The following is an 18761-nucleotide window of genomic DNA, read 5'->3' as shown; positions in this document are numbered from 1 at the left end:
AGTACAACTAACAGAAAAAGTTTATAAAAGCAAATAAAAATAACTTTATGCAACAACGGAGGCTACCGAATTCAGTCATTTCTAGTAATAATGCCCTAGCATAAGATGTGAACGCATAAATATTATTGAATCCAACATAATTGAAATTGAGAGGTTAAAAATGTGAATGAAATGGAAAGAGTTCATCCTTTGCAAGTGTCATTGAGATCACCAGAAGTTTTTCTTTAGTAGTCCGTAGGTCTCTTAAACTATGCACTTAATATCAGTCGTTAAATGTGTCAAAATATCTCATAGGCTTGAAATAAAAATAGATGAAGTGAAAGAGATTCTAAAAATCTCATCAGATTGCAGTTTATTTTTCTGGATGTGGCTGATGTTTCCACCAGTTTTTATGTTCTTTGGTTTAAATTGAAATCCAGATAAACACAAGGGCTGAGAGGAGAAAATGTGGGAGAAAGAAAAAGCATGAATCAACATTAGACATTAGAGTGGATAATTAATCAATCAAACTCAGTTATGTTTTCTTTTCCTGTTTTTACCCATGAAAATAAGTTGTTGAAACTTAAGTTGTTTTTTTAGTTTTCTTTAATGCACTGAATTAATTTGTCATTCTAATTTCTACTAATTGATTTCCTATGGAATATGAGCACAACAAATAAGATACATATTGTAGATTTGATGAAATTGTATTGTATTAGATATTACTAAACAATATACATATTAATATTCACCTCACATTTCTCCTCACCAGCTTTAATTTAATTGTGTATTTAGCAAAACTAATCAGTTGTGGCGCTTCATCAGCCGATGGCAGAGGAAGAGACAACAGTTGTGAATTTGTTTTCACACCTCTGGACTTTTGCTTAATGCTCTTTGCCAGCTGATCTAAACATTTCAGTCAGAGGAGCAACACTTTGTACCTCACACATAAGATCGACTGTGTGTACTCTGCAGCAGTAATGTTACATTAACACTGAGGTTTTGTTGCTAGATCAGGACTGTGTGTGTGTGTGTGTCCCAGCTGATTACTATCTCTAATCATCAGAAATGATGTTGAAAGACTTCGCCGCCAGGAACAGTTGACCTACACTCCTGTAACTCAAACACACACACACACACACACACACACACACACACACACACACATATACACATACATAGTCACATCTATGGAAGCGTGAAAGAGTGTTTTTACCCTTCATAATATAAACCTGACCACATAAAAAGGTAGGCTAGATCCATTCACAAGATAACCACTAGTTTCTTTACTTTTATGTTTTCTTACTTTTCTTCTTCTTTACTTACTTCTAGTTACCCTTTTCTTCAACTTAGAGTAAATTAACAAGGTGTCTAACACAGATATTGCATTCCCATCTAAATGTCACAATGAAGTTAAATTGTTTCAAAGACATATGTACGTATTATGAATATAGTGCACTGTATCTGTACGTGCGTGTGTGTTTTAATCAATATGAATTCATTCTGAGATTTTTCCCTAAGGACAAAGGATTAACTAAGTTCAATTATAACAAAAAATGAGCAGTGTAAGCTTCCCTCAGCACAGTGTGTGTGTGTGTGTGTGTGTGTGTGTGTGTGTGTGTGTGTGTGTGTGTGTGTGTGTGTGTGAGGGACAGCAAATTGGGTGTTGAGCAAATTGTTACCCGAGGAGATACTATAGAGGAGAGAAGAGAAGTAGGCTAAAGTGTGTCACAAGAGAAAAGCAGGGACGTATTAAAAGGTGCACCCATTAAAACAAATGTTAACGATGTTAACAAATGTTAAGTTAAATTAGGAAAAAGATTGAATTACTTCTCTGAAACTGATTTTTATTTTTGCCTCATGATGGCTGTATTTTAACAATATGCCACATTAATTTGACATTTTTCCACTACAGCACAGCAGCAGAATCTGTAAAAGCATTTGCAGTTGCATTAGCACCATTTTAGGCACCACGATATCCACTGACAGAGAATCATTCTGCACACTAAACCTTGAAATCATCATGCAGGTTTTGTTTAGGCTGTGCTGTGAGAGAGGATGCGAATTGGTTATTTTTAACTTCTTTATGATACATACAAAAAAAATGCACCTTTAGATCTATGCAAGTCATTTTGGTGACAGTATGGTGGTGAAGTGTTATAATTTGTGTCTAATTCATTCATTAGTGGCATCTTCATTTCCTTGAATGCCATTTGAAAATCAGTGATATCAGGTTATATAATATTATGATAATTGCATTTTTAGAAGTGAAAGACAGGGGAAATGATTTATCTATTTCTTTCATGGTTAACATATGAGTGGCTGTTGTGAACTTTATATACAATGGGTTGAAGTACATGGCTTCCATAAACCGGTTTGAGAGAAGATATACATACAAAAAATATAATGTGGTCTATTTAGCCTTGCTATAAAACATCTGCGGTATCCACTTCCTTAGCACTCTGTGACTGGTTGTCACAATTAAAACACACCACTATCATCCTACATCAGTCAGTATGAGGACTGACAGGGAGAAAGAGAGAGAGAGAGAGAGAGAGAGAGAGAGAGAGAGAGAGGGAGGGAGGTGCAGTGTAAGTGGGAGTGGGTCTCGGCACTAGGACCCAGCAGGTGCAGCACCGTGTTATTTCAGTGCTGTGAGCGCGGTCCCGTCCGCAGAGCGCTGGGTCCTCAGCAGCGCCAGCAGCGTCCTCTGCACCCGGGACGCGGAGAGAGCGGCGGCTCCGCATCCTGCAACCCATCGCACGGCCACGGACACGGGGGGAGACAACCGCATCTTAAACCCGAATGATTCTCTGGATTTGAGGAACTGCGCAGGCCCCGCCAGGAAAACACACACATGCTCTTCGTCTTTTTTCCTGTCTTTTAATGAGTGAGATACTTTAGACATGGCTTCATCCGTAAGCGGCACAGAGGAGGTCCGGGTGTCGGCGTTGACGCCCCTGAAGTTGGTGGGACTGGTGTGCGTCTTCCTCGCCCTGTGCCTGGACGTCGGGGCCGTGTTCAGCCCGGCGTGGGTCACGGCGGATGACCAGTACTACCTGTCCATGTGGGTGTCGTGCTGGAAGCCCGTCAGCTCCGCGGAGTGGTCCTGCAACAGCACGCTGAGCACCGGTGAGACAGGCGCTCATGTGCCCACACACACTGACCTGCACTGGGGCTGATGGGGTGATGCGCCACCATGTTGTTTTGGAAGTTTTAAACCAGTTGGGTGTTGTAGTTTTAGGCACATTTCACCCTTGAAATGGCAGATTTTGGGGTGCAGACAGACGCCCGCATTCATATTCAAATGAAAGTCAGACACACAGCGCTCAGGGATAACAAAGGATCCCTGCAGGCTGTGCACTGCTGAACCAATCTGTTCTGTGGGTGAGAATTATAAAACATCACCCAAGAGTGCTAAATGTTAATTACTTTATAATTAGCTATTGCCTGGTTAATTTAAACCACAGAAACTTTTCTGCATGAAATAAGATGAGTGAAGAGGCACATTGTGCTTTCCAAGTGGGAAATAATCCACTATAGAGAAGAAAAAGTTTATCTTTGAGTCTCAAAGTGTGGTGAATAATACACCTTCGGTTTTTTCTATGCGGGCTTGTTAACTTTGTTTCAGAACCATTTGCCCAGTGCACTGCTGAATGATGTGGGAATTTAGCACGGCCAGGAGCGGTCCAGCTGGGGTTTCACTTTGCCTTTTGTTGCTCACAAAATGAGCCTTTGTGTGGGTTTCTTCATCGGCCAAGGAGCAAGGGCAACTCAGAGCAGAGAACTCCCCAGAGATCCAGATGCCTGGAGATTAGTAACCCGGGAAACAAGTGAAGCACTCCAGAAATGCTGTTTTTCTGTATTAAAGAAACTTCTTCATGGAGTGACCACAAAGGTTTTTTCTGGAAACATTTCATATTTCCATCACAGCCGGCCATTCAGCGATAGATATGAAGAAAATGGTTGATAAAGGGACACTGTCACTATATTAGCACCATAAGCAAAAATCAACCACGGCCTCAGGAAAGTGTTTATTTATACCCTCTTGTATCAAACCTAAAATCTATAAAATCTAATCTAATCCAAAACAACAGCCATATGATTAGATATTATAATCATTTTTTATTCAGACACTGGCACGTTTTAGGCTATTGTTTGTGCTGCTTGTGTATTAGGTTACACTGGACTGACAAAATTTCAGACACACAGTACAATCCAATCCAGTGCAAACACCACAAAGCAAAGCACAAGAATGATAAGAAAAACGAAAAGTTCAAAGTTCCCTAAAAGTGGTATCTACTTTTTTTGTGCTTTTTTGCACATGTTTTCTCGTGTCTGAGCCGTAACCTACTACAGCCTGATGTACTTAAAATAGAGTTGATTTATCTCAGGATAATAGGTATAGGTTTATCACACTACAGTCCTGACTGCAGCTTCACTGTGTGTGTGTGTGTGTGTGTGTGTGTCTGTGTGCGCGCTGCTATAAATACACACACACACACACACACACACACACATATATATATATATATACATATATATATATTTCACATTTTGCTGTCCCTGACCTCTTCCTCTGTGCTGAGTGGTGAGCTGTGTTTTTGTTAGTCTGACAAAATGTTTTCTTTCTGTCTGAGAGAAGAGTAACTGTGGGTCACGCTGGCCCCGATCCTCCTCTGTCAGCGCAGACAAAGTGCACTTTGGTGCCATATAAAGACATGCAGTCTCCGTGTCAGCTCTCAGCCCTTAGCTCTCAGCGGCAGCATACCACAGTTAATGCACACAGCAAACTGCCCATTTCCTCAGGCTTGTGCTTGGCTTGGCTTATTGATTTGAATCCCAGTAATCAGTTTCTGCCCCCCTCGTCAGCCCCCCAATATTTCCTCGGTGTCATGCTCTGGGCATTAAATAAATCCTGTTAGCCCGAAACACCAGCTGGCTGCTCAGATGTTTTGAGTTTGATCTGCAAGGCATGAATGTGTATGTGTGTCTGTCCAGGAAACCACAATAATATACAGTTTGAATGAGAAACTAGACATGAGATATTGCCTTGTTACATGCTCATGAAGTGATCAAAATATACAGACACAAACAAAACAAACAATAACTCTTCCTCTCATTCAGTTTCTCTCTCACACACACACACACACACACACGCACTCTTAGGCGGTGGGGGTCGAAGGTCAAGTATAAAAGAAGCAGACTTGACACAGAGCTAGGAATGTGGAGCGGTCGTGTAAAAGCAGCATGTGTGGATTCCAGGTCGGTGCGAGATGAGGGGACGAATGTGGAGCCAGTGTGTGAGCGAGTCCAGCTCAGTCAGATGCAGTGATGGCGAAGCGTATTAATAATGTAACACATTATCGATCAGGTATTTGGGCGATTGCCCTCTCTATTGAGGGAGGTCACAGCACAGTGTTGGATACAGAGAGCTTGTAAAGGTCAGGGGCTTGCTTGTGGACACTGCGGTCTTGAGCCAGGGTCCTCTGGTTGAAGATCATCCTGTTTCTTAAACTTCTCCATCCTGCCGCCCCTGGGAGAGTGAGACTGAGAGTGTGTGACAGCAAGAGAGATACTCGAGGCTCTTCTGTGACACAGATCTTCCACCATTGTCTCAGACAAAGAAACAGGATTGGGGCCCCAAAGGATTTTTTTCGATCAACACTTCAGCAGTCCCTAACATGCTCATATGGGACTATAATTAATGCTCAGATTGTATCTCGTGTACTGTATCTCCTTTTCCATCTGTCATCATGCGGGGCTCAGATTAATAGTTTGGCGCTTCCTGCTCGTCAAAGCCTTTAAGCGCTCCCACTCTGGCTGTGTTTCTTGCACAGCGTACAGGGTCTGTTCCAAATATGAAATGAGGTGACTCTCTGCATCCTGCTGTTTCGTGGGTGCACTGATAAGGCTTTCAGTTGCAGCCTCGCTGGGATGAAGGCACCAGGCTGACCTAGAGAAGATATCTCACCATCAATGGGCTTTGACAACTGCAGGTCAAGTCACTGTGGCCCTTTGCTGAGGGGCAGCCAGCGAGGCGGTGGCGGAGAAAGTCAAGGGGTTTGTCTTAAAGGGGGCCTCATGTTGTGCAAGCTGGAGTCTGGAGGGAACGGGTGCTCTGCTTTTTGTGGGCTCTTTCCAACATCCTGTGGTGACAGGGCCCATTTTTAAACTCTAAATCCTGAACCATATTTGCTCAAAAGCAGTTGATGTTTGTTTACATTTGAGCTGCTTGGCCCCTTGAATAATGTTTCCCTCCAACAAGAGTGGGAACTGTATTTTAAGCAGCTTATGTTCCGTCACTTTCTCTCCGTTGGTGAATGTTTTAATGATTTTCTGCCTCAATAGAGAGGAAATATTCTGGGCAATGTTTAATCTTTTTTTATTTCCTGGGCTCTATAATAGACAATATCATGTATACTTACTAAAAATAAGACAAAACATATTCTACACTAAGTTTTCAATGTGAACCCCCCCACACACTATAATATTGAATCACTTACGCAGAGCTCAGTCCCCTTTATGCTTTGATGTCATTTGTTTTGCTTCACCCAATCTGTACTTTAAATGATTTCCTCTTGTGTAATCAAATGCTTCATCATAATATCCTCTGCCTGTTTACATATAGACCTCCTGTTTCCGTGCGTACACAGTAAAGCTACGAAAAATACCCTTAATCTCTAAACAATAACATAGTATGTCCCCATAACAATCCCCAGTTAACGCCCCGTGGCTAATTAAGTCTCTTAAAAAAAAAAACATTTTTCTCAAAAGCACTCTTCTGCTGAACTGTTTTTTTGGGCAAAGCAAATAAAAATCTCGACCACACTGTTCCCCCTTTTGACAAACACATAAGCTTCCCGTTTAGAGTCCACTTTGGCTTTCCAACAAGCACAAGGGAAGCGAGTTTGAGACGGCCGTTGTTTCCAGTTGAGTGTTTTTGGAGTAAATCTGAGTAAAATGCTGAGAATGCTGCTGAGCTGGCATCAGCCATGAGCGAGGGATACTCATTATCTGAGTCACCTCACAGAATCACTTTGCCTTTCTGCTGCATTGGGATCCATTACTGCACCGCTGAAATCTGCGTGTAGCCAGGCGTGTGTGCATGTGTTTGTTTCTTGTCAGCCAGAAATTGCTGCGCTCGGTCTAAGGGTTATTCACCGCATGGTTCACATTCTTCTTCTGCTACTGGCCACTGACCCCAGTGGCTCAAATCGAAACATCAGCTACTCAGTACACACACAGTGTTCTCAGCCTCTGAACCACAAAAAGTTTGTTTACACTGGTGTAATTCACCACTAACTTTAGCGTGTGGGATCATTTTTTTTTGTGCATGGCAGTGTTACAGTGGCTCACCAATATGGCCTGTGACCTATTCTGCTGCCTCCCTCTTCTCCTGTCCTCCCCAACTCATCTATCGAGCCACTTTCCTCCCTCCTGTCAACAACACAGACACGGCTCTCCAGAGTAAGCTCGTTTTAGCTACCTATGTCACTCTCTATCACAGTGTGATTTCATGCCTTTCCTCCCCCACCCGCTCCCTCCTCTCTGTCCCCGTGTGTGTGTGTGTGTTTGTCTCAGACTGGCACATCGCCACACTGGCCCTGCTGTTAGGGGGGGTGGCCCTCACCCTGCTCTCCTTCCTCGTGGCGCTGATCTCCCTGTGCCTCAGCTCCAGGAGTCGCTGCTACAAGCCTGTGGCTGTCATGCTGTTCTCTGCAGGTACGGAAAGAGATTGTGTCTCTAGAAATGAACTATAAGGGAGAGCGGGAGGACAGTCCAAAAATACATGACCATGACTGTTAAGCTTCCAAAAGAAATGGAAAGGGTAGGTTGGCTGTCAGGGGAAAGACCCAAGTTCATTATTTCAAGTTTGAACACCCAATTTGAGTGGCGATCAGATTGTACTGTATCCAGTTCCAGTTTTGTTTCAGTCTTTTGCTTATTTTGACATTTGTACCTTCTGTCTCCCGTTTCCTTCTGCAGTGGTGCTCCAGGTTTGCAGCTTGGTCCTGTTCCCCATCAAGTTCATAGAGACGGTCACTCTGAGGGTGTACCACGAGTTTAACTGGGGCTACGGCCTGGCCTGGGGATCCACCATCTTCTCTTTTGGAGGAGCCATCCTCTATTGCCTGAACCCCAAGAACTATGAAGATTACTACTAAAAACAGTGAGATGAGAAGAGAAATCGAGACTCTGTTTCACCCAGTGTCCTCCCAGTAATAGGAACTTTGTGTTACACAGTGCACAACCACAGACTAGAAAAATAGGTAAAAACAAATGCTTATTGTTAGTTTGAGGACTGGAAATGAGCTCTTCCATTTAATACAGTGAACTTATTGTCTCAAAGACTACCCTCACTCATTGGACTGAAGCCCTGTGCTCTCTTAGCTGTTTTGGCAGCAAACCTTGCTGTGAAAAAGAAATCCAAACAAGCTAGTTTCACTTCGGGGAGAATGTCACCACTGAGATTAGTCCGTGTCCCCTTTAAATGGAAACGCAGTAGGTCTTAAGATTTGGGCAGAAAATCTGGAGGGAACAGATGGATTCACTGACCCCATACAGGGCGAATTGGTGGACTAATTAACCAGTCAGAGCACAGAAGGCAAAGAGTGATGTAAATTCAGGCCAATCAGGGAAGTAACGGATCCAGGACAGGAAAACATCCCATTGAAATGATATCCTGAGGAAGACAAAGTGAGGAAGAGCCTAAGGAAATGCGACATGCTACATTTCCCCAAAGATACATTACACCTGGAACTTGGCCGGGCCATCTTCCTCCAGCAGAGCGTAATAGACCGATGAAAGTGTGTCATGAAGCTTTAAAGGTTCAGATATTCCCAATAAACAGAAGCTCTCTAAGACAGTAAAACATTCCACGACCACCTTCTAAATGATATCATACTGGTGAGAGGAACATTTACTGGTAAATGAATAGCACAGAGTCGCTTGTAAACAGTGGTTAAACCTTCAGCTGCTACTGTAAACATGCAGCATAACCCGACTTCTACCTTTTTCTTTTTGATAAAGCTGTTGTATTATATGTAAGTATGTGCAGTAAGTATGACGTAATTTTCACTTCAAGACCAGTGGGAAGGAAGATGGCAAATGACCACGTCTGCTGAGTGTGTGCGCATGACTGCATGATCATACCACCCAGCATGCGCTTACACACCTCCCCATGTGATGCCTCCTTATCTTCTCGCCCTGTAGGAAATGGGAATGCCCTCAGTAGAGTAAGCACCATAAAGAATACACCAGTAGCTACACTATTTAGGCAGAGGCTGTAGTACAAAATCATTGTAGTTATTGAGAAAGTCAGTATACTTAATTTTTGCATCTAAGTGAAGGTACTTGCAATGTGCTGTGTATGAGTAGTGTTATGAGGACTATGGGATCAATCAAGAAGAAAATGGGAAGATTCAATCCGTTAAGACAGTGCAGTCACTAGAGGTGTGGGGGAGGAAGACCTGCACTGATCTGTTCTGGTAATAATTGTCATCTCCCTCTTTCAACATTAGTGAAAGTGAGTGAGTGTGTGCGCACCACAACTATTTGCTGATGTGGTTCTGATTCCCACTGGTTTGATTACTAACATAATAAATATGTATTAGGTCAAAGACGGTGTGTGTGGTTCATTTTTTGGGGGGGGGGGGGGGGGCATCTGTAAATTATGACAAACTATGCAGACATGCCAGCTGTGCGTGGTCAAGTCACATAGAATCAGCTCCTTTATTAAGTACAGCAAGTTGAGGCATTTGCACAGGAAATCGACATCTTTAGAACACATAATACAGGGTGGCATAATATGCATAAAAGTACCAGGAATATACTCCTATGCAAGTGTCTTTAGTGTTCTTCTTTCAGTGAAATGAGCTCTAATACAGAGCCAGATACAGTGTACAGTCTACATTTCGCATTAGTCAGAGCGTATATACCATTGCTTTCATTGTTCCACTGTCAGAGAGGGAGCTACAGGTCCTGGATTAAAGTGGAAGTGCCTCCATTTTGAGTTCAGGAATGGGCGAGGTTGTGTAAACAGGGCAGTCACTGATTCTGCATGGAATGTTCTCTAGGTAAACCGTAGCTCCTCCTCCTCGTTTCTTGGTCGTTATGACCTCTCTGAAGCCCTGTCCCACCCACTGCCAGAGTCTGAGTTTGTCACTCCCTCGTTCATACATCTGACATGAGAAGAGTCTCCCACGGTCCTAAAAAAAAGAATTGCCATCCGCCAATGGAAACAAGGGTCAAAGTGCACAGGAGTAGTAGACGGGAGCAGGACAGAGTGGACAGAGAGGGCTAGTGGCTCTTCCTCAGCAGGTGACGGGAGTTTATATATTCACTGACAGGGGAAAACCTCTAGACGGATTCTGTAGATTTTGGAGAGGTGGGGCTTATACTATCCAAGGATTGGCGGGGGATGGGGCAGGGGTGGGCAATACAGCACAGCACTAAGCTCAGGTGTAGCGTGGCATCTCGCACTGTTCACAACGATTGAGTGCAGGATGGTTGAGGAAGGTGCAGCTTTCACAGTTCCACTGGGCGCCTTCGAAGTCCTCATCCGTCTGGGGCCCCGGCACTGGTTTGGAGCTCTGCTCCCCTTCTGACAAAGAGAAAGAAAGCAGTACATGATAAAGGCTGTTTATTCATGTAATAGAGTTTATAATGCTGCAATAATCAACTGTGTCATCAACTCAAGAATGAGGTTAACCAAGGCTGCCACATGTGTGAGGCTCATAATTATACATCAGCCATTCAGTACCAATGTTGATAGACATGGGCATTCACAAAATAACAAGGCAAGACAAATATAAATTAGATCAGAACAGTGAGTTCAATGTTTTTACACTGAAACTCACATCTGTGTCCTCTGCAACAGTATTAACAAGATTCATTGATACATTTTTCTTCTCTTCTTTACACAACCTTACGCAAATGTCTCACAACTCACTTTTATGTTCTGAAAACTGCATTGGACAATTCTCACCTTTCTTCCCGGGTTTGGGCGGCACCACTGGACCAGACTGAATGTTGTCATAAAAGTTGTTCTTTGCTTTAGGGTCAAACTTCCCTGTAGAGGAAAGCAGGGTCAGATATTTGTTTAGAAGTGGTCATCCCAACCAGAGGTCCTATCCAGCTAGTCTCTTTAAGCCTCTGGACTGACTGCCGTGTTGAGACCGACAACGGCAGCCTCCGCATTCGTTGCAACACGGACGACCAGTAAACCGAATGCTGGATCAACAGGCAAAAAAGATGAACCTGGCTCATTTTTTTGGCAGCAGTGTAATGAAACATGACTCTGGCTAGACCAGAGTTATAAAACCCTGTCTGATAACATTATAAACCACTGTGCAGTGGCATCCAAAAAGCCTTAAAATTCTTGGATCTGTTACTCAAAGTGATAATGTTGGACTGTATTTAATCATCTCACTGGCAACCAGTGCAGCATGCGCCAACCAACGCAGTCCCTTGCATTTTATTAATGCAGTGCTTAATTTGGTCAGAACAGCTACGAGTACAATCACAGACACTACAGTCAATAATTCAAACACTATTTATACTTTTACAGGATTTTGCCAGGAGATTGTGATTTACTTAAACTGCAACATGAAATAAGTAAGCTCACTCTTTCTTGACTGTTTAGCTAACAGGATGTTTTTTCCACATCAGAGAAGGGATTTTATTGTCTGCTTAGCGTAGGCTATGCATAGTTTTATCAGGATTAAAAAGAAATATGTGTCAAACTGCTACAGGCTTACAGTCAGATGTTAACTTGTTTTACTGATTTCTTTTTGCAACTGGGTGAAATTTTCTCCAAGTTCTCAAGCTCAATAAGCTGCTTTGTGAGTGAATGAAAGCTGAGTTCCAGGAGGCACATAAAGATCACTCACACATTTAGCATTTACGTTGGCTATTTGGCATACAAAGACTACAACTGACACAAATTTTCAGAGGCCTATAACAAAATCCATTTGACTTTTCTCTACTATCAATCAATTAATCAATCAATCTTTATATAGCGCCAATTCATGACAGCGTTATCTCAAGACGCTTTACATAAAGAGCAGGTCTAGACCAAGCTCTTTAATTAAGAGAGAGACACGAAACGATTCAGGAATTCAAAATTAAGGATTCAAGAATCCCCACATGAGCATCATATATTATATCATATATTATATTAACTACAACTCCAAATTTAATGTTGGCCATTCAAAAAAAAAAAAATACTGGTCATATCCTCAATTTTGAATAACACCTAAAGCAAACAAGCTGTGAAAGTGAAAAGAATATTCAATCTAAATAACAGTAAAAGTATACACAACTATTCAATATTTGTATACACAACTATTCAATTAATACCCTCATTTTAAAAATGCATTTTATTTGCTGCCAGCAAAGATATGAACATTTACATTTTAACATTGAATTACAATGTACAAGCAAGCAAAAGTTAAAACTCAGAAAACCAGAAAATCCAATCATTTGGCAGCAGCTTTTGTGCTGCAGATTTTTTCATTAACGGAGCAAGCCATCCTCAAAAAGTGTGAGGAGGGCACTGGAGAGGGAAGCCAGCGTTCAATAGCTCAGAGGAGAGACGTACATATAACTACTTCTGTCCAGGGGCTTCACCGTTCGCAGAGCGGCAATGTGAAAGCCAGTCTTAAAAACAACTAGCATACATGATACATCTCGGCCAGTATTTGCCAAAAGGCATTTGACCGAAACAAAGCAGAGGAATTCTACAGGAATTTTCCAGGAGGGCCACGGCCCAAACGTTCAGTAGCACTGGGCTAATTGCAAATTACTTGGACACACACTTAGACACAACTCCTGGTATATACATATAAATCACTGCAATGAAGCTCCACAAACTACGACTGGCAGCATTTTGAGGCAATGCTGTCATCACCAAACATTGTGCACAGGCCGAATGAGGGTCGACCTTTGATCAGACCCGGGTCCTGTCACGGACCAGCCGGTCATATTAGAACGCTACATCTGTATGCAGCGTGATGGAGCCTCATCTATCACTTTGGACCCATCTCTGTCTGCTTCTGGGCTTGGCTCTCTCAAGATCAATGCTTTCAAATAAATCAGAGACACACTTCAAAAGTTCATGTGTGGGATGGTGCATTTAAGTGTGAGCATGTGGCTTGTGTGTGCGTGTGTGTGTGTGTGTGTGTGTGTGTGTGTGTGTGTGTGTGTGTACCTCTAGATTGCAGTAGATCTGTCTCCTTCAGGGTACAGTCGATATCAATCTGAAGCTGTCTGTTCAGACTCCGCAATCGGGTCATCTCTTCAGGCTGCAGCCGGTGCAAACACACAGCCCAGATAGATTAGACCAAAATAGACAACCAAATATTCCCCATACCTCCTTCCAAACTTCTTATCACAAATAAGACGCTGGTTTATTAAACACTTTGTCTAATATAGTAATGCAATTTCTCTCATTATCATTGCCGCATTTTAGCTGCACTGGCACAACTAAGATGAGCTTGATTGTTTTTTTGATCATTTTTAATCCTTTCAATATTTTAAACAGCACGAGTCCAATGCCTCATTCAAACCCATAATGTAAGTTACATGTAGTTACTATGCCTTACTAAGCCTCAATGGCTATGGAATAAAGATAATCTAAAATATTTTCAATCCTGAACTTCATCATTAATATTTTCAAGGCAAATAGTTGTACATCACCTTTTGTAATCATGTGAAAAGGGATAGAAATATTTGTGGTGACATAAGATTGTGAAGTGTAACATAAGCGTGAGTCCAAGTGCATCCTTACTCTGGGTATAAGACTGGTGGAGTTGACTCGTCGGAAGCGTCTTTGCAGGGCATCATATTCCATGTTGTTGACGTCAGCCTTCAACTGCTCTAGTTTCTGCTTCTCCAGCAACAGTTCCTTCAGTAGGCGCTCCATCCTGGCCCGCTGGTGGAGCAGGAGAGCTGGAGGGAAACACACCAAACACAAAATACTTGAAATAAAAGACAAAAAAATAATAAAAATGCTCTGCTACTATTGCATACCAATTTGCAACCCCAACACTGACAAAAAAGTGAAAAGGCAGCATCACAGGCAAATTATGAAATGAAGACCAACTTGCATCATGTCTGCTTTCAAATAAGTCTGACCATCACTACTTTAACCATATGTAGCACATGACAACTACAAAAGAGGGCAAACAGACACATAGCAGTTGCACACACTACATAATTTATGTGGTTGGGGGAAAGTCTCAAATATGATAGCAAAACATGCCAACAAAACAGCATGCAAGAATGAATGTCACCTTTTCAAAAAAAAGAAATCCAAATTTTTAAAAAGCTAACAAAGTTGGCTTGTGAGTCCATGTGGCAAGCACACAAAAATGCAGTAAGTGACTGAATAAGAAGTTGGATCTCATCTGAAATCTGTGACACTGTGAGATCTTAAAAATAAATAAATAAATAAATATGTGTGTGTGTGTGTGTGTTTAGGAAGTCAAATGTCTTCTGAGATGAGGTCACCTATTCTCAGGCTAAATGCTGGCGACAGAAAGTGACACACATGCAGAGAAATAGATAGAAAAAACAAGAATCCTTTACCTTGTGTGTAGGCATAGTCATCAGAGCCTGAGCTTGAACGTCGGGGCATTTGATGAAACTGACTGGCAATGTTCCCTGGTAGAGCGGAGATGGGCAGGATAGGTGCAGGAGCAGCATTGTGCTCCCCTTGGTCTACTATGTTGAGAAGAGACTCTGCTTCGGCCACAGGAGGTGAGCTGGGTGGCCTCTGGGCCTGTCCTCCTGGAGACACTTTGATTTTGAAGGTGTAGGCTGACTGGCCCGGTTGAGGAGATGAGGCAGGCCGAGGCCTTGCAGGGCCCTGATGCTGCAGGTACATTCCAGGGTGAAAAGATGGCGGGCCAGGAGGTCCACTCATAGTGATGCCCCTCGAAGGGGAGCTGGGCGAGGGGCTGGTGGCCATGTAAAGCGCTCCTTGGGGATGGGCCGTGTGCACAGGTGAGTTGCTGCGGGGTCGTGGACCCTCCAGGGTAATCTCTATCTGGTTCTTTAGGGAGCTTTTTGGGTGGTAGGGCCTGTAAACTGCTGGCTGTTGCTGTTGCTGGTGATGGTAGGGCATGCTGGGAAGGGTTGGTGAGCTAATAGGGAGGAAGACATACTGCTGGTGCTGGGGTTGCGGCTGGGGCTGTGGTTGGGGCTGTGGCTGGACCTGATGCTGCGGGGAGCTGTAAGGCGAGCCATATGTGGGAGTACTGTAGGGAGACTGCTGATGCTGATACACAGGTGCCCCTGAGGAGGACCAGGGCACTGGCTGTGGGCTCTGGGAGGGTGAGGGTCGAATATACAAGGTGGTGTTAGAGCTGTTAGCATAGTGCCCAGGAATCTGCAAAGCCTGAGGGACATTGGGTATACTTTGTGAAAGTGTGACTGTTATAGGGTTCATAGTGTAACGTGGGACAGGGCAGTATGTGGGAGACATGCCCTGCATTGTCGGTGGAGGGGTGGGAGTGCTAGCCGACCGGCTCTGATCGTTCATAAAAAAAGGATTGTACCCTGGGGAGGGGGCAATGGTGGCGGGGGCTGACAGCGGCTCAGGGTAGCTGGGCCGCTGGGGTTCGATATGACTGTCACTGGTGCTGTGCACTAAGGAGCGCCCGACACCTGCTGCTCCTCCATTTGCCTTGCTTGGATCTGAGCCTGGGTAGCCCAAGCTAATGTGCAGCATGTGGTTTCGGCTCAGTCGCCCCTCTTCTGGACTGTGATGGAACTCTCCATACAAGTATCTGTTACTTTCCTTACCCAGCAGGTGGCAGCAGAGATCCAGGTTATTGTTGTTCTAGGACAGCAAGAGAGAACAGTCTCAGTTATGCAGCGTGGACTTGTGGGGGTGCTCATCTTGCTGCCTTCCAGTCCAGTATACATCATAAGGAATAATACTAGAGATAGGTAATCAGGTAGCACAAATGCAGGAAGACATACTGAAATAAAACAACCTTCAGCCAGAGTGAATACCACACAGTCAACAATTCTCCGAACAGCTCGAATATGAAGGAATGTGTGTGTACCTGCAGAAGGCACTGTGACACTACCCCTTCTGGGATCTCTGGGAAACGCTGCTTGAGGTCCTGCAGGATATGGTAGTCGAGCTGAGAGCCTCCCTGCGCCATCCTCAGCCAACACAGAGAGTCAACAAGCTCAAAGCTGCAAATGCTGAAACAACCGGTCCCTTTTCATCCCCTGAAGATGCAGAGATGACAGACAAAACTGAAGACAAAGCTGAAATGTCATAGGAAAGTTCGCTATAATCCTACTAGCACTGCTGGCCTGCCAAATATTTAATCACACACCCAGTGTGTCAGCAGTAATTACAGCGACCATATCAATTAAATAGTCTCTATGATGCATGCCAACCAGCGTTTCAAAAAGAGTTAAATTTCTCCATTAAGAGGGGTGAAACAGCGGAATATAACACACGAACACAACGACAACACGACAGCGTCGTTGGCATTCATTCACATTAGCACTAGAGTGCTAGTAAGGTGCCTGTCAGTCTGTTGTTGTTTGTTTAGCCATACTGTTGCACCAAGCAACGACGACATACCATCGCTAGCTAGCAGGCTAGCTATCAGCATCAGTTAGCCTCTGTGCATCACTCAAACAGCCGGTGTGCTGTGTGGTTACGCCGAAAAACAAAGCTGCCACTCCCGGAAGATTGTCCGATGTTATCCGCAACTAAATCAGCACCACAATCCCCTAAACAAGTCACCTGTTCAAATAAGCTTAACTCAATTCGTCAACTGCCTGCCAGCTAACTTTGCTAATGCTAACCTTAGCTTGGTCCTGGTCAGCTGTCACAAGCCTGAGTGTTGATGGATTAGCTAGCTAACCATGCTAAAGTCAGCGAGCGTTAGCCACCAGCAGCTTTATAAAACTTACCATATGTTAGGAATATCCCTCATGCCTCGGACCATAGCTGAGTCCCGACCGGAGCTGTGATATTTCTGAAACGGTGCGCCAAGCTTTGTCAATTTGTTGTTTGGGCAAAATAACTTGTAGTTTCGCATTCCAGCGTCAGGCCCCCGCCGCTGAACTGCATACGAACAGGCTGTCTATCGCGATAATGTCAGATTTTCCCGGACCAGGAAGTTGTTCAAATCGGCTGGATCTACACTGTCAATAGTGCGCATGTCTGCTTGCCGTGCCCCCCTGGTGCTCATGCGGCAGAACTCCATTCAGTTTTTACTCATTTCTACTCAGTAGCCACTAATTTCCCTTCAAACAGAAGCTTAATCCCTATAAAAATATAGCGATTCTACAAACTGGAAGTCTTGGATCTATTCAGTTTATATCAGTTCCCTACCAATAAATATTATTAATAAATATACTTATACGTTATATTCAAATATATACTTAAATATTAATATAAAGGTATCAAGATTATTATTATTACTTTTTTTTTAATTACTGTTATTAGCTTTTACTGTTATTACATCAAACATCATAAATGTAAAACTGTTTTAACACTAGTTATTGCCTGTTTTATTACCGTGCTACTTTTACATTCAAAACAACAATAATGAAAATAATGAAATATAAGTTTATTGTATAATAATCATTGTTGTGTAATTTATAATTTCAGAGAGATCTGGCATAAATGGCAGCATACCATACAACAATAACAGAATTCAAACATCATGAATGAGCTAAAAGACAACTGCCACATTTATATATATGCATATAATATCCAGTTAGATGCAAAAACAGAAATGAGTTTCCAAAACAATCTAAAATAGTGTAAAAATCAATAAATTTGGAAGCAAACACACTGAACAAAAATGCTCTTTGCTCCTCCCTTTAAAACTGACTGGCTGAAATTCTGCAATAATAATCAGCTCTGAGGTGTTTCGTCTGTGCTTTATTCAATGAAGGAAGTCAAATATTGTGTTGAGTGTGTAAATGCATGGAATGAGCTCTCTCCCATCCACCTACTGCTGTGTGTTTCTCCAACAATATCATATGTCACATTTCACATGTTTGTGTGAGTCGAGCATAAGCAACAGAGGAGATCAGCCATCTGATCTAAATTTATTTGGGATGACTTGATAATTGGTTCAGCCACGCTCACATGAACTGACGACTAAGTGTATAGAAGTATATAATGTTGAAAGCATATTGATAAGAGATTTACTGTCTCACAGATTTGGGGTTATTAGCAAAGGGATCAAAAGGACAGATAATTCAATACTTACAAACCTAAACAGCAAAGGCAGGATTTGTGTCAGGGGTGTTTGTCTGTTTTTTCACTAGAGGGCAGTGAGAGATCTATGACTTCTGCACAAGCACACTTCAGAGACAATAACAGGAAGGAACTTGAATTGGTCTCTATAAAGGAAAATTTGCATCATGGCTTTATAACAGGTGAGGAAGCACAACACATGCGTCCTCCCTCAGAATTTCTACAAATGAAGGCAAAAACAATACAATGAGTCTATAATATATGTGAGGCCAGAGTATGTGACCAACACAATTATATAGGGATCTTAGGGATAAGTGGTTGGTGTTGTAACGGGATTGTGGTCAGTCACAGTCATGCCAATCCTTGTTACTTTATAGAGATTACATTACAGGTTTTTGTATACTGTACAGATTTGGACAATTTCATATCACACCTAACCTCTAGTAATAGTATACTGTAGCAAAATCACATTGATCCATTTTTTGTACGTTTCTAAAATGTTCCTTTGAAAAGGGTATTATTTTAATCTCAGTTT

General features: G+C 42.8%; 2 protein-coding genes across 2 annotated transcripts; one reads left to right on the top strand and one right to left on the bottom strand.

The window, feature by feature from the left end:
* The first annotated feature begins 2835 nt into the window (after positions 1-2835).
* On the top strand, positions 2836-9593 carry tmem47 (transmembrane protein 47). The gene is made up of 3 exons (XM_070832331.1): positions 2836-3111; positions 7564-7704; positions 7969-9593. The coding sequence occupies exons 1-3, from the start codon at positions 2886-2888 to the stop codon at positions 8145-8147; spliced, it is 546 nt and encodes a 181-aa protein (XP_070688432.1). The 5' UTR covers positions 2836-2885; the 3' UTR covers positions 8148-9593.
* A 107-nt stretch (positions 9594-9700) lies between these two features.
* Positions 9701-17093, bottom strand: tab3 (TGF-beta activated kinase 1 (MAP3K7) binding protein 3). The gene is made up of 7 exons (XM_070831902.1): positions 16927-17093; positions 16056-16227; positions 14572-15826; positions 13772-13932; positions 13193-13286; positions 10970-11053; positions 9701-10585 (listed from the first exon to the last, which is right to left on the bottom strand). The coding sequence occupies exons 2-7, from the start codon at positions 16155-16157 to the stop codon at positions 10440-10442; spliced, it is 1842 nt and encodes a 613-aa protein (XP_070688003.1). The 5' UTR covers positions 16158-16227; positions 16927-17093; the 3' UTR covers positions 9701-10439.
* Positions 17094-18761: the final 1668 nt, after the last annotated feature.

Source organism: Pempheris klunzingeri, chromosome 6, assembly GCF_042242105.1.
Source record: "Pempheris klunzingeri isolate RE-2024b chromosome 6, fPemKlu1.hap1, whole genome shotgun sequence".
In the NCBI taxonomy this organism is placed as follows: Eukaryota; Metazoa; Chordata; class Actinopteri; order Acropomatiformes; family Pempheridae; genus Pempheris; species Pempheris klunzingeri.
This window is presented reverse-complemented; position numbering and strand designations above follow the sequence as displayed.